This window comes from Felis catus, chromosome B4 (genome assembly GCF_018350175.1).
Source record: "Felis catus isolate Fca126 chromosome B4, F.catus_Fca126_mat1.0, whole genome shotgun sequence".
Lineage (NCBI taxonomy): Eukaryota > Metazoa > Chordata > Mammalia > Carnivora > Felidae > Felis > Felis catus.
The window spans coordinates 41,436,935-41,452,902 of NC_058374.1; the positions used below are offsets into that span (position 1 = coordinate 41,436,935).

General features: G+C 49.7%; 1 protein-coding gene across 1 annotated transcript in view; it reads left to right on the forward strand.

Moving 5' to 3' along the window:
- CD9 (CD9 molecule) overlaps positions 1-15,365 on the forward strand; it is a 33,581-nt gene extending 18,216 nt beyond the window's left edge. Inside the window, 7 exon segments of the mRNA NM_001009305.1 lie at positions 2,655-2,757; positions 9,965-10,062; positions 10,787-10,861; positions 12,411-12,509; positions 12,663-12,752; positions 13,413-13,496; positions 14,835-15,365. Coding sequence (NP_001009305.1) covers positions 2,655-2,757; positions 9,965-10,062; positions 10,787-10,861; positions 12,411-12,509; positions 12,663-12,752; positions 13,413-13,496; positions 14,835-14,900 — 615 coding nt within the window. The 3' untranslated portion in view covers positions 14,901-15,365.
- Positions 15,366-15,968: the final 603 nt, after the last annotated feature.

The window sequence follows — 15,968 nt, forward strand, 5'->3', positions numbered from 1 at the left end:
AAAAAAAAAAATTAATGTTTATTTTTGAGAGAGAGAGAGAGAGAGACAGACAGAGTGCAAGTCGGGGAGGGGCAGAGAGAGAGGGAGACACAGAATCTGAAGCAGGCTCCAGCCTCTGAGCTGTCAGCATAGAGCCCGATGTGGGGCTCGAACTCATGAACCGCAAGATTATGACTTGAGCCAAAGTTGGTGGCTTAACTGCCTGAGCCACCCAGGCACCCCTGTTTCTGCTTTTTTAAGTAGGCTTCACGCCCAGCATGAAGCCCAACACAGTGCTTGAACTCACAACCCTGAAATCATGACCTAAGCTGAGATCAAGAGTCAGACACTTAACCGATTGAACTACCCAGGTGTCCCGAGGCTAATTCTTTGATAAGCACAAGCGTAGAGCAGAAATGACAGTAAGGGACACGGACCTCTCTTAGGTCCCAGGTGTTGTCAACAAGAGGGAGGACTGAGGACAAGGTTTGTGGCAAGTGCTGACTGTACCTCCAGTGCATGTTCAGTCCCTGCCCACAGCATTCTCAGGTTAACACTGTCATGTCCATAGGGAAGCCAGCAGCCTCAGTCTCCCATTGTCCAGGAGCCTCACTGGGCCTCCATATGTTGTGGGGAGAGGAGAAAGTATTGCCTTCTTTCTTTTAACTCTCCAGGAGCCCAGGGGGGAGCTAGGCCAGAGCCTGCCCACCAGAGTCAGGACCCACTTAGTGTGTGCTTGTCCTCTACTCAGTTTACAGGGAGGTCCCAGCCTGTCCCCACTGTGTCCCTGCCCCAACAGTGGCACTCATGAGTCAGGAGAACCCAGTCTGTGCCAGAGCATCCAGGCTAGAAATGGGGAGGGAGACTCCTACTTTTCCCCACGGAGCCATGTCTGCTGTCTTGGAATTAGGCCAGGAGACCCTCACTCACCTGCAAGTATCCTGTGAATAAGAAGGAAAGCCTGGCAACCATGAGTTTTTCTTTCCTGCACTGTCCGCCATGGGGCACCTGGGGGTATGTACTTCCTACCGATGTTTGGTGGTTGCCTTCTGTCACATGAAGCCTAAGAGATCTGGGGAGATGCGGAATGACTCTCCTCCGCGGGGAGGAGTGTGATGCTGGTGACCGGGGTGCTGATAAAGTTCTTCTCACAAAGCCCGTTGGGTTCCTCTTTCGGAAGTACTTCTAATATGATCTCCTTTACTTTTAGCCATACTTAAAAAGCAAGGAAGGGCCACATCTCGCCACTCCTGTTCTACAGATGGGAAAACTGAGGCAATAGGGCTCTGAGCCAGGAAATTCAGAGCCTCGCTGTGGAAATACACCACTGGAGGCATGGGCACAGTTTTGACCCTATGGCAGGCTGAGTTCCTGGGTCGTCCTTTCCACCGTCACCACCTCCACCTCCACCCGACACGTCTACACCCACCACCAAGTCCTGGGGAAAGGAAGTGGAACAAACAATTAAAGAAAGAGAGGCCTGGCCACACGGTGGGCCGTCCCAGCTCTCAGGGCAGAGAACCAAGCTCTCTCAGGAGCAGGGCTCTGACATAGGGCGCCTCTGTTGAGGAGGCATCCATGGGAATCACTCTCATGCAAATCCTGGTCCGAGTGAGAGTCTGGGGAGACCAGCTGGCCCTGGGGGTCAAGGACAACTTGGCAGGGGGTGCCGCCTGCACAGGCCTCTAGTTCAACAGTGCCAGGCTGGGATTTGGCACCTCGGTTCTGTCCCTTGGTGGGAAGGGCTGCCCTTTAGGGTCCAGTATCTCAACTTGCCCACCTACAAAATGGGATTTTCAGAAGACTGGGAGATTACTCAGAAGTGTCTTATCTGATGTTTATGTAAGGATCACTCGTAAGGAAGCAGGCATCTAAAACCTGGAATGGGAGGGGGTCAGCCTGTGAGGTTTCCCAGGGTGAAAGGAAAGGGACAAATGTCGGCCACTTAGGGAAGACGCTGCTCTATGTCACTTAATGAGCCGTGTGATTTTGTAAGGAATCGACCTCATTGGTGCATGGCTGTGCCCCTTGAGCAACCTGCTTCTTTTTTATCATATGGTACATATACAGAGTACATCTGAAACATGAACAGATTAAAGAATAATCAGGAAGGGAATATCCGCGTCACCACCACCCAAGTTAAGAGCTATAATATTGCCAGTGCCCTAGACCCTGCTCTCACAAGTGCTATTCCCTTATCAGAAATCCCTTCCTTCCCCTACAGGGCACCGCACACTTGACTCTATGTTAATTCTTTTCTTTATCTTGGTCATTTATATGTACCTCTGAAAAGCAGAGCAGTTCTTAACTATAAGGCATCACATTGTATGTTTTTTTGGTGTCTCTTGCTGCTGTTGTTTGGCATCATGAGATGCACTCATAGTATTGCATGTAGCTACAGTGGCTCATTTTTCACTGCTGTGGAGTATTCTAGTGTCCATGAAGTATCCATTCTACCGGCTGGACTGCTAGTAAGTAATTGTTCCCAGCTTACTGATATTTTTAGCAAATGGACTGATTCCCACACTGGGCCCCTGTTACTACCAGGTGCACGGTGAGAGGCAGGGACCACCAAGGGTGGTCCCAGAACCCTTTGCAAGTGTCCCCTTTGGTGTTGTGGGGCTGTGCTCCTACCAGCAGCCAGGACTGATGTCCACATCCTGTATATCCTGCAGCTTGCTGGGATCGCGGTCCTTGCTGTTGGACTATGGCTCCGATTCGACTCTCAGACCAAGAGCATCTTCGAGCAAGACAGTCAACCTTCCAGCTTCTACACAGGTGAGCAGGGGGAGACAGTACTTCCTCCAACCATGGAGATTCTGTGTTGATCCAGGGATGGGCCTGGGAAAGACTTTTGCTCTGGCCACACTGGCCTGTCACGTCCCTTTCCAGCCATGCTTGGTATTGCATGTGCCGCAAATTTGCATCGGACTGATGTGGTTGGTTTCTTCATGCTGACTAAGTCTGGCATTCTGACCATTCCCCCAATAGGAAATGGGCTTTGCCAAAGTTACTGCCACTCTTGAGGGTTTAAGAACCTCTGTTCTTGTCCCTGACCCTCTCTTAATGTCATGTCTCCTTAGGCTTGATCATTTCTTTAATTCAAAAAACTTTGTCCTGGGGATCCAGAGTCCCAGGAGTAGGAGGGGTGAGTCCTCCCCACTGTACAGATAGGGGCTCTGAGACCCAAAACACCTGTCTCCTGCATAGTACAGTCAGGATTAATAAGAGAGTCAGACCCTTAGTGCTGGTAAATGCCACAGGGTATTTGGTTTTATTTGTTTTCTTTTTTAATGTTTATTTTTGAGACAAAGACAGAGACAGAGCATGAGTGGGGGAGGAACAGAGAGAGAGGGAGACACAGAATCCAAAACAGGCTCCACGCTCCGAGCTGTTAGCACAAGAGCTGGCAGGGCTCGAACTCATGAACAGCGAGATCATGACCTCATGACCTGAGCCAAAATCGGCCACTTAACCAACTGAGCCACCCAGGCGCCCCTATTTGTGTGTTTTCTAAAGTGCTTTTGCTTTAGGGCAAAAGTTTCCAGTTTAAACACAAATAGGCTTAGCAGGTTACACATGGCTCCTGGGCATTCTTTTGTCTTTTCTACCATTAGTCTGTCCTTTTCACCTGCTGGGTCACCACCAAGGCTCACCCCCAGTTTCTAGTCGACACAAAATCCGTAGCCCTTCTTTCTGTGTTGGGGGTAGGAAACACTTCATTTACGAGAAACGGAGGAGCCCCCTATTTTTAGGATTACACTGTCATGTCATCAGGCTCAAAGTGTAAGTTTGGTCACTTCCTTCCCACCCACCAAAGGAGTTATTTTTAAAAAAAGATGGAAAACACAGGCTGAAGAGAGTATTCCCCAGGCCTTCTGGAAGGACAAGGTGGCTGGCGGACACATGCACCCCCTTTCAGAGGCCACCTGGGCCGGGCCTACCCAGCCTGCTTAGCCACACGCACCCAGGCCCTCTGGATGTTTCCCTGCTTGTATTGCTTGTTGCTGTTGTTTTTTAGGGTGTGTGTCCCTATTTCCAGAAAGAAAGTGAAGGAAAGAAAAGCACAAGTATGTTTTTTGAAAAAAAGAAAAAAAAAAACAACAAAAACAAAAAAACTACACACACACACGCGCACACGAGGTTTTAGGAAGCAGGTTTCCATAGTGCCCTGACTTGTTTTAGCAACAGCATTTTTGCAGGTCTGCGGCTGGGAGCCTGGAATGCGGCCCTGTGGAGAGAGAGCAGCACGAGGGTACTGTGCTGAGGGGGGGACCTGGAGCACCCCCTCGCCGCACCAGGGAGCTGTGAACCCTCTAGGGGAGAGGGGAGAGCATATCTGCACACATGTGGAAGTGAGTGGCATCCTGTTGGGACCAGTTGTCCTGAGGACAGCCTGGCCTCCTGCTCTGTCTGCACCGTTCTGTGCAGGGTGCCTGGCTGCACCTTTCCCAGTGGCCCCACCTCTCCCAGCGGCCCCACAGCCCTGGTTCTATCTTTCGGTCTCTAGGACTCTGACTAATTCTAAGTGTTTTTAGATGTGGGCAGCAAAAATCTCACTGGCAAGTGGACATATTAGGAGGGAGACAACTCCTCCTTCATGTGTCGCTCACACTCTCATGTATATTGTTATGTGATTTAATCCTCATAATTCCGTAGGGTACATGGAATGATTAGCATCTTCTCAATGAAGAAAGCAAGGCCTAGAGAGGTTAAAGAACTTGCCCAAGCTCGTACCCCTTAAGAGGCAGGGCTGGGATTCGAGCCCAGGCTTACCAAAGCTGCTGCTTTTTTTTTTTTTAAGAATATTTTTTATTTTTATTTATTTTTTAATCTCTATTTATTTTTGAGAGAGAGTGTGTGTGTGTGTGTGTGAGCAGGGGAGGGGCAGAGAGAGAGGGAGACACAGAATCTGAAGCAGGCTCCAGGCCCTGAGCTGTCAGCATAGAGCCCGATGTGGGGCTCAAACTCATGGCCATGAGATCATGACCTGAGCCAAACTCTGATATTTAACTGACTGAGCCACCCAGGTGCCCCCCCCCCTTTTTTTTTAACGTTTATTTATTTTTGAGAGACAGAATATGAGCAGGGGAAGAGCAGAGAGAGAGAGGGAGACACAGAATCCAAAACAGCCTCTGGGCTTTGAGCTGTCAGCACAGAGCCCAGCGCAGGGCTCAAACTCATGAACCTGACCTGATATCAGAGGCTTAACTGACTGAGCCACCCAGGTGCCCCCAAAAGCTGCTTCTTGTATTACCCATGCTAGATTGTGGGGAGGATGCCCCATGTGGGAATAGAAGTGATCTCCACCGACTAGATGTTCCCTGTTGGGGGAACCTTGGCCTTTGACCTCACCCAAACTGTAGTTGGGAGAGAGAGGTCACCAACGCTGGTGGCCAGAGCCAGCCAATGACAGATGGGGTGGAGAAGGTGCACAGGGTGGCAGAAGAGTGATGAGCACACGGGTGGAGGAGGCACAGCCTGCCTCTGGGAATCTCACAAGATGCAGGAGGCCAGTGTTCCTACCTGAAGTGACCAGGAAGGTGACTTGAAGGCACAGTCCCAAAGACACTCAGGGATTTCTAGTTGGAGGCCAGTGGCCATCACCCCCTCGGATCTAACAGAGGACTGTTGACGCTTTGCTTCCCTAGGAAAGGGCTCCACTTTGATGATTGTATTCTGCTTGCAGAAGCCCAAGCAAAGGAGGGTAATTCAGGTGACACTAGAACATCAGTCAGACGAGTGACCGCCTGGGTTTGGCTAGGCCTTGCAATTCACCAAGTGCTCTGGGAAACTGAGTCATTGTCATCCATGGGCAAAGGGCCAAGGAGGCTTCATTCTGTGGATCCCCTTCCCCCTTGAGCTGTGACACCAGCCTTTGTATTGGCCCATGGCCCCTCTTCCAGCAGAGTGTCAGCTCCACCCCTGCCGATATTCCCAGCATCGTGGGGTGACCGTACCTGGCACTGGGGCACTAACCATCTGCGGGGCAGCCCCCAGGCCAGCCTGACCACACAACTGGCCCTTCAGAAAACCTGAAGGACCCAGGGGTGTCTTTTCTCCAGGGGGGCAACAGCTTCTAAAATAAAGAAAGAACACGTAACCAGGCAGAGAAGCAAGTTAAAAATGAAACTTTCCAACATTCAGAACAGTCAGTAGTGAATCCAGAACAGCTGACAGCCTTATATGGGCCTTCTCTCCAATTCAGGCCCTGGGAGATTCAGCCCGTCAGCAGTATCCGTAATCCCAGGCCGCAAACGTGTTGGGGAACTTCATTTTCTTGGTCCGGGGCCAGCAGCCCTTCTTAACTCCTTGGTGCCCTTCCAGAACCATCACCACTAAATGAGGACATCTGGGGGCTCCAGCCAGAGGCCACAGATGGCCACCCCTCCCCAGGGTCATTCCTTTCTTTATGACAAGGCACCTGATAATTTCCAGAATACATGGCTTTTGCCCTCTGCGAGCTAGGGCAGTTAGCGGCCTCGGGCAGTTTGTTTTGTTGCCCTGTGTCTGGTTCTCCCCATCCTGAAACTGGCAGAGCTTACACACCCCACACCTCTCTGAGACAGAGAACTACCTGCTGGGCTTGGCTTGTTAGTGTGAACGGCCATCGGCCATCGGTGGAAGGAAGCAGGACCGAGAGAGAGAGCCAGTGGGGAGCCGCGTAGGGTTCCTTTGAAGCCCCGACTGAGTCTTTGGAGACAATAAACTGTTCTAAGTTGCGAGATGGGCTTGGGGTGATGCCAAGAGTCTGATGTGTCACTCTGTCGCTGAAGCCCAGAGTCCTGATACACAGGGGAAAAGAATGCTCAGTTTCGTGTATAAAAGGACACCCGGGCATTTGCTTCTGCTGCACCAAAGGCTTTTTCTCTCTGGCTAGGTCTGCACTGTCAGCCTGAAAAAGGAAGAATAAACAGCCCTTAAGCAAATTAATACAGTAATCCTGGAGAAGGCTCCGTGACAAATAACTTTTTCCATGAGTCAGACAGAAAGCTAACATTCACTTGTTTTATAAAGGGGAACACGTTGTCATTTATCATTGCCGGCCTTTGCTAACAAGCTCAGGATGCAGGCGAGGAGGAGCCTTTCCAAAGGGAAGCCCTGCGTGGCCCTGTAAGAGGCCGCCAAGCCTTCCAGTGGTTCTGTGGCTTCTGGCGGGGGGGGGGGGGGGGGGGAGGTGTGGCTTGCAGATGAGCCCCCGCTCCAGTTTGATGGCCGGTGCTAAAATCCCCATGGACAGCCACCAGGGGGTTGCTTGTCTTCATCCCTGGCTGAAGAGGGTAAGCCAAGACACCCCAGATTGGCAGCTACCTGAGCAAAATTTAAACCCAACAAGACCCTTTGTCCTACAAGCTTCATCTGCTGAGCCCAAGAAATGGATGTTTATAATTAACCAAGAAGCCCATTAGGACGAGGATGTCCTCTCTCTCTCTCTCTCCCTCCCTCCCTCCCTCCCTCCCTCTCCCTCTCCCCCTCTCTCCCTCTCTCTCTCTCTATGCATGGGAAAGCTTTTTCCTTTAGTGTAGCTCCCTACTGCTGCTTATCCAACTCTCCTGACTTCTGCCAGGGCTGTCCCGGCTTATGAACTGGGGTCTGGACTTAGAGAAAACATGTCTGTCTGTTCATTCCCACTGACTCTATTCCATGTGCTTGTAAATCCTTTTGATCTCTTAATACGCCCCATTTATTCAGCCCCTGCCGCAGAGCTCAAAGGAGTGACCCTCATCCTTCGTTGTCTTGCCCCAGTGAGATGGGGAGAAACCAGGGCCATCTGACTGACTGCTGCAGCTCACTGGTGGCCCCATGGCAGAGCCCGAAGCTGAGGGAGGCCGCCCCTCCCACGGCACCCATGCAGTGCACCCGTGGCCCCACAGTATCAAACGGCCCGGGAGGATAGGACTTGACTCCAGGACAGGCTGCATTTGTCCCCTTGCCCAGTCTGGGCCAGGCATGCATGGGAACAATACCCATATTCATACAACATAGGGGTTTGCCAGTAAACCCACGTGACCTGACATCACGACAGATGTGGGGGGAAAAGGCAGAGACACAAATGCTCCCTTGTGTGTGCTCTGCTGGGTGCTGCCCGTGAACCTCAGCTGCAGGCAGACTGCACGGTTTGTTGCCTGCAAAGCCTCGGCCCCGGGACTAGGGGTGCAGATGTGGGACAGTGAGGTCACTGTGACACCTGCCAAGGTTCTCACTGCAGTACCCTGTTGTGTATTGTGTGGAAACATCGCAGACACTCTCTCTCAGCTTCAGTCCTGCACTTCAAGGAAGTCTCCCTAGTCCCAGTTCGTAGGGAGGGTTCCGCGAGTATGTAAAAATTCATCACTGTGGTTATTAATAATTGTCATTCATCTTCCGTATTACTAAGACTAACAGTAGCTAGCATTTGTTGTGCACATTTGGGTTAGATCACTTAATCTTTACAACGATCCTTGAGGCAGGCATTAGTACCATCCCCGTTTTGCAGATAGAAAGTTATTGCACAGAGAGATTAAGCAGCTTCCCCAGGGTCACAGAGCTGGCTTTCACACCCAGACATGCTCTCACCATGCGACAGGAGTCCTTCCCAAGGTTGGACAGAATATGCCTGCAAGACAGGGAGGCACACGGGATTGCTCTGCCAGTGTCCCCATGGGTCCTGCATGTTGGGGAGCTGGGAAAGAGGGTGGTCCCTGCAGGACAGCTGCGGCTTTTCAAGAATATAACTGCAAGATGGGTCCATCTGGGCATTCCCTGGGGGGTTATAGGATGATGAAGGCCAGGCTCCAGTGTGTTCCCCTCCCAGGGGTTTGCTTCATGTTGGGCCTAGGCAGAAGTCACTCCCTTCTCACCGCCTCCCTCTCCCCCCATCAGTTACTCAAACTGACGACTTAGAAACAGGGTCACTCACTCACCCTCCCTTTAAAGGAGGATCCTTTTCAGCCTTCACCTGGGGTAAATGAATTGTAACTGTAAGATCTCTTTAGGGCACTCTAAGGGATGTTTTGAAATGTTCTAGCCACCAACCTCTCATTCTAATGATAAAGAAACCAAGGCCCAGAGAGGGAGAGCATCTTCCCCATGATCACACAGCAGTTAGTAGCAATGTTGAGATCAAAACAAGGGTCTTCTGACACCAGGGCTGTGTTCTTTGCACTAGAGCAAGTACCCCTACCTTTGCCAACCTGTGCCCCTGGGTGTTACTAACTGCACATGCCTCACCGCCACCTGGAAGCAGGGCAGAGAGGCATCCCTTCTGGGAATGAGGCAGAGCTGGTCCACCTGAGCATGGATGTCTAAGTGTACACAACCCCTTTCCTTTGGAAAACTTGCTCTGACAGACTCTTCTGTCAGGTAGAGGCCAGCAGAAGTCTCATCAGAGTCCCAGGAAGTTAGCCCCAGTTTGGAGGGTCTATTTTAGTTAGTGTGAATGGATTCATCTTGCTGGAAACAGCTGACAAACTGGATCAGTTCACATCCTGAGTCAAACCTGGGGATTCCCATGGGTATCTTTGTCCTGGTTATAGAAGGTAATGAGCACCTTCCAGGAAGGTGAGGGTAAGAGAGGGGTGAGGGCTTAATGGGGCGGGGTCCTAGAAAAGAGATTGGTGGGGAGGAGACTTAAAAGCAGAGGTGGAAGAGGCTGTTTTTTGTTGTTGTTGTTTTATTTTTTAATGTTTATTTTTGAGAGAGAGACAGAGACAGAACATGAGTAGGGAAGGGGCAGAGAGAGAGGGAGACACAGAATCTGAAGCAGGCCGCAGGCTCTGAGCTGTCAGCACAGAGCCCGATGTGGGGCTCAAACTCAGGAACTGCAAGATCATGACCTGAGCCGAAGTTAGATGCTTAACTGACTGAGCCACCCAGGAGCCCCAAGGAGGCTGTTTTTAAGGATGGGGGCAGCACAGATTCTTAGAGGGGGAAAAAAGAATTGGAGCACATATCTGGGTCTCAACAATAATGACCCCATGCCTTGCCCTCTGCTCTCTGTCCTCAGGAGTTTATATTCTGATTGGAGCTGGTGCCCTCATGATGCTGGTGGGTTTCCTGGGCTGCTGTGGGGCCGTGCAAGAGTCCCAGTGCATGCTGGGATTGGTGAGTACCCCTTCTGCTCCCCACAGCCACTCTGACCCAAGGGCCCCGCCCCCAAGATCTCATAGAACAGATGGGGTGGGATGGGGTCCAGAGGGTACCTTAAAGGCATGAGCTATCCTCAGCCCCCACAGTGTTGCTCCATTCCAGGCCCCACCCCAGCCTCCTAGCCAGGTAGCCATCTTGCCCTCCTCCCCTGTAGTGATGCCTTGCTTCTCTTCTGTTCTGGAGCCTCTCTGTCTTATCACTTCCTTTAGGCGACTAAATGCCAGGACTTTGTTTTCCCCCTTTTCGAGGACCACGTTTGCTTTTTTTCCCTGAATCCACAGGTACCTTCGCCTTCTCTTATTTTAAAATTTGTTAACAATTTTCTTCAAATTCCAGAGTGTATTCACTTTCTTTATTTCCTCAAATCCCTGTGGGTTTTGTGAGTGAGCAATGGTATCTTATCACTGACTCTTAATTAACACCTTAGGAATATCAATTCTGGGGTCAGCTGTGCCCCATTCTTTCCTCCTGAATGGGAATCTCTTCCTACTACTGCTTTCGCTCCTCGCCTTGGCTCAATGCTCACAGTTCCATAAATTTCTTCCATCCCTTCCAGGCTGTTCATTTGCGCCCCCAGATGCCCAACTCCCAGGGAGTTATTCCCCCTTATCCTCCGGAATACCCTTTGTGGTTGTCTGGCTGGGATTTCCCCTCATCTTACCCCTTCTTTGCCTTCTAGTTCTTTGGCTTCCTCTTGGTGATATTTGCCATTGAAATAGCTGCGGCCATCTGGGGCTATTCCCACAAAGATGAGGTAGGTGTCTCCCATAAGACCTCTCGGGAGTGATACAGGTTTGGGAATTCGGGGGTGGGAATGATGAGAGTGACAGGTGTCTCAGCTGGCCACTTTGGTCAGCTTTCAGCCATCAAACATGCTCCTACTTCACCACGCTCCCACATGCCCAGCAGAGTGTGAGCTCCCCCAGGGCAGGCGATGTGGGTGTGGTGCCAGCCACAGCTTCCAGTTCCCTGAATGGTGCTGGCACGGAGCAGATATTCAAGAAATATTCATCAGGTCTGTGTGTGTATGTGTCTCGCACCTCAGCAGCCCTGTCCCCAACTCCTCTGGAAGGATGGCTTAGGAAAACGAGCCTCTGCGAGGGCTGGAGCCCCCTGCTCCTTCACCTAGTCTATGAATATGTGCCACCATGAGCCAAGTGCTGGCCAGACCCAGTGTGGGTCCAGTGATACACAAGCTGTGGTCCCCGCACTTTCCACCCAAATATGCATTTGGAGAATGCATATATGCAAATATGCACTAGGAGAAGTGTCCTAGAAGTCATTTATATCCAGAAGTTCCATGGGGTTTGAGAAGGCGGCATGCCAACAGGAAATCTCTTCTGGCTTCATGGAGAAGGGGACACTCACCTAAATCTTGGATGAGAGAAAGGATTTCAGGAGGAAAGTTGGTGGGAGACCCAGTACTTTCCGGCAGAGACAGCTGAATGTGGGTTCCGACGGGGAGCCACTGAGGGAGGAGTTGTGGGCCAGGATGGGCCATATCAGAACCGTGTATTAGGAAAGGCAGTCTTGGCATGTTTAGCAAGAGAGAGAAGAGACGAGAGACTGGATGCAGGAACCCTGTTTAAAAAAAAAAAAGATTTAATTATCCAGATATAAATGCTACAACTGAAGAAAGAGGGTGGGATGATCACGACAGCTGCTGGAGAAATTCTGGATGTTGGTCAGTTAATTAATTGATTGGGGGCGGGGGGGGGCGAGGGACAGGCGTTTGTTAAACTAGGGTGTACTGAGGTACCCAGTACTCTGCCAGACACTGCGCTAAGGGCTTATCATGCAGCATCTCATTTAAGTCCTCACAATAACCACTGAGGCACGGACTCTTATAATCTCCATCCTACATATGCAGAAACTGAAGTACAGAGAGGTTTAGTAACTTGCCAAAAGTCACACAGCCTCTAAGTGAAAAAGAAAAGCTGCAAGCCTGAGGAACTAGCCCGGTCAGGAGTAGAATTTTTTTTATTATTATTGTTGTTCTTTAGATTGAGGAGAGTGCATTCGGTGCACAAGTAGAGGAAAAGTTGCCAACTGGGGCGGGAGGGACCTGCCAAAGGTGCAAGAAAAGAAGGGAAAACCAGATTGGGTTCCTAGGGACGTGGGAGGAGACGAGAAGGGCGCCGGAGGTGCTGGGAGAGGCAGGACCAGTCTGGTGGCTTCAGTCTGCTCAGTGACGTTTTCCAAGCACAAGAATTTGTTGGCTGAGCGTGAACAAGATGGAACAGGTGACGTTAATATGTTCTTGAAAAAGCCATATCTGCCCCGCTCTCGTCCGCCCATCATAGGTGATTCAGGAAGTCCAGGAGTTTTACAAGGACACCTACAACAAGCTGAAATCCAAGGATGAGCCCCAGCGGGACACCCTGAAAGCCATCCACTATGCGGTATGTCACCTGCGCCAACACCGCGACCCTCGCTGACCTTCCGTCAGAACGCACGTGCACACGGGGGACTGGTTGCACCAGCCTGTGCATCTCCATTCCAATCATCCTTTTTTGTTTGTTTCTCTGGCCCCATCCCTGTGCTTCCCCCTGCAGCTGGACTGCTGTGGTTTGGCTGGTGGAGTAGAACAGTTTATCTCCGACATCTGCCCCCAAAAGGATATACTGTCATCCATCACAGTGAAGGTAAACTTAAAAACCCAATGAAGGTAAACTGTTGCGCCCTGGCCCCGCTGCTCCGGACAAATCCCACAAGGGTTGAAGTGAAACCTTGCCCTCTCGTTCTGGGAAGACAGGCATCTAAGTGCTTCAGAACTACCCCTTCCACCTACGGAAGAGCCCCGTGGCAGCCATGTCTTTCTTCCCCTCCCTGGGGCCTCTGTTTCCTCCAGGGCAGCAAAACAAAGGCCAGACCCGGGAAACAGCAAAGTGTTCTAGTGGCACCTGGATCTGCCAGCTGCTGGCTTCTATCCCGCCTCCCCCAGCTGTGCTCTGAATTCTGCACTCCCGCTTCTTAGACGTACAAACAGCTCACGACTGTAAGCTAGAGCTCATGTCCACACTTCAGAATAATAGGAAGTAGCCTGATGGCCTGATAAGAAATAGGCCCCAAAGCAGGTGCTTCCCCTTCTTCCTTCCCTTATTTCTTACCCAGACTTTAAGGACCCACCTCCATATCTCTTGGTTCTCCTTTCCATCCGCCAGTGAGGACACCTGAGCACTCCTGTCCTTGGCCCTTTCTCCCGGATCCCCAATGTCCTGGTGTGACACAGGCGCTGTGGGAGGGGGGAGGTGTGCCTGGAGCGGGGATTGTGTGTGACCCGAGTCTTGGTTTGCCCCCCTAAGCCCTGCCCTGAGGCCATCAAAGAAGTCTTTCACAACAAATTCCACATCATCGGCGCAGTGGGCATTGGGATTGCCGTGGTGATGGTGAGTATTGAGGACGTGGGGAGGGAATGATGTCACAGCGATTAACATCTGTGAAGCACATAGTCTGCCCAGGCACTGTTTTAATGAATCAATTCATTCATCAGCTAATTTAATCCTCACCATACTTATGAGATGGGAGCTGTTAGTATTCCCATTTTACAGACCAGGGAGTAGAGGGACAGGTCGAGTCGATCAAAGCCTCTGAGCTCGTGAGTGAAGCATCTGGGATTTGAGCTCTGTGCGTCTCCAGAATGCATTCTTCTAACCCTTAGGGTTCAGGGGGCAAATGTGAGGGGATGCTGGTCCTGCTGGTCCATGAACCACGCTTTGAGTAGCAAGGGTGTAGATCACCCAGCCCTGTTAGTGATCCTGAGTCCTAATCTTTAGGACTTGTTTTTGTTATGTGCCTGCTTTTCTTTTCCCAGAGAAAGTAGTTCAGTGAAAGTTACATGGACAGGAATTACTTCACACACACACATCACACCCATAGTCTGAAAGGCATGCAAAGGTGGACAACCAGAGGGAAGATTCCAGGCTTCAAATAATCTACTGTCTTGCTAATCAGCCCTAGAAACCATTAAGTGCAAACAAGGTTCCCTGGGGTTACTCCCTCATTCCCCAAGAGGGACCTTCCTCTGCCCCAGTAAGACTATCCCGAGAAAGTGAGAATTCTTTCCTTTCTTAGTGGTTATTTACACCTAAGAAAGGCTTTGAGGCAGCTTTCAGTAAAAGGCGTAATAATACCTTTTAAAATAGAATATAAAACAGACATTCACAAAGATGGGAAGTACAAGCCTGTGTGGATTATCGGAACGTCTGGCATTTGAGCATTAAATTTAGCTCTGAATTGGGGCGCCTGGGTGGCTCAGTTGGCTGAGCGGCTGACTTCAACTCGGGTCATGATCTCACAGTTTGTAAGTTCAAGCCCCTCATCAACCCCTGCTGACAGCAAGTGAGCCCTCTTCCAATCGTCTGTCCCCCCCCCCCCCGCTGCCCCCCACCCCATTCACGCTCTCTCAAAACTAAATAAAACTTTTTTTTTTTAATTCTAAATTTAGCTCTGAGCTTATTTGTCACACTCTGGAAGTTCTTCAGGGAAGTTGCTTGTGCAGTTTACATTGACAAGTGGCTGCAGACCCTCAGAATCCACCAGTCAGCGGCTCTCCCCATTAGAGCCAGCTAGCCTCCGTCTCTCCTGCTTTGGCACACTGTACATGCCTGACCATGCAGTCACCATTCTTCTCGTTTGTCTTGGCCCGAATGACTCCCGTCTTTCCTGTCCCTCAACCTTCCCTGAGCCATGCCACCCTGTTCCTCATGTTCCTTTCTGTCTTCTAGATATTTGGCATGATCTTCAGTATGATCCTGTGCTGTGCTATCCGCAGGAGCCGAGAGATGGTCTAGAGTCAGCTTGTACCCCTGAGCAGGAAAGCCCACCCCTAAAAATTGTTGCTTATTTTCCTGGGGTTTTGTTTTATTGTGTTTTGGGGGGGGGGTTGTTTGGGGTTTTTTTTTTGGTGTTGTATTGTTTTTGTTTTTGTTTTTATTTTTTTGCCACTAACGTTAGTATTCATTCCGCATTGCTAAACAAAAGTTATTCCATGTTTGTGTTTTTAATGCTTTATTCAATATTGGTATTTGTAGTTGAGAGATTTGGGGATTTGGTTTGCTTTGGTTTACATTTTTTTGGTTGTTTGTTTTTGCTTATTATGTTAAGCAGAAATCCTGCAATGAAAGGTACTATATTTGCTAGACTCTAGACAAAAGATATTGTACATAAAGAGAATTTTTTTTGTCTTTAAATAGATAAAAAAATGTCTATCAAACTTAATCAGGTTGTAACTTATGTTGAAGACAATTTGATACATAATAAATGATGATGACAATATCCTCGACTCGTTTTTGGTTTTTGCTTCCTTTATTTTTTTACAGCTATTTATTTTTCACATGTCTTTCAACTGCTGTTTTGTCTAACTGCATTTATATGAGAAATAGGTTGGGAGGTTGGTCTCCCTACGTGACTAATGAAGAAAGCAAGAGATGAAGGGATTTTGATCCAAGATCACACAATTATTAACATTTATTTAGCTCTGAATTGGGGCGCCTGGTGTGGAGTCCACACCAGAACCTAGCCCACGACGACTCCTTGTAGCATTAGGTTGTATCTTGGGGGGGCAACAGTAAACGCAACTCCCTGATGGGAGGGACTTTGTTTTATTCACTGCTGTGCCCCAAGCACCTAGAACCTATTGTCTAGTGCATAGTAGGTGCTCAGTAAGTATTTGTTATCCATTAATATTCATTGGTTGAATAAATGAGAGCATACACGGGGTTTGATCAGGGAAGCAAAATATTGATGTTAAATATTATATATAATTTCCATCCTATATATCCATTATATATATATAATACATATAATATATAATACATATTTATAATGTGTGTGTGTGTGTGTGTGTGTGTGTGTGTGTG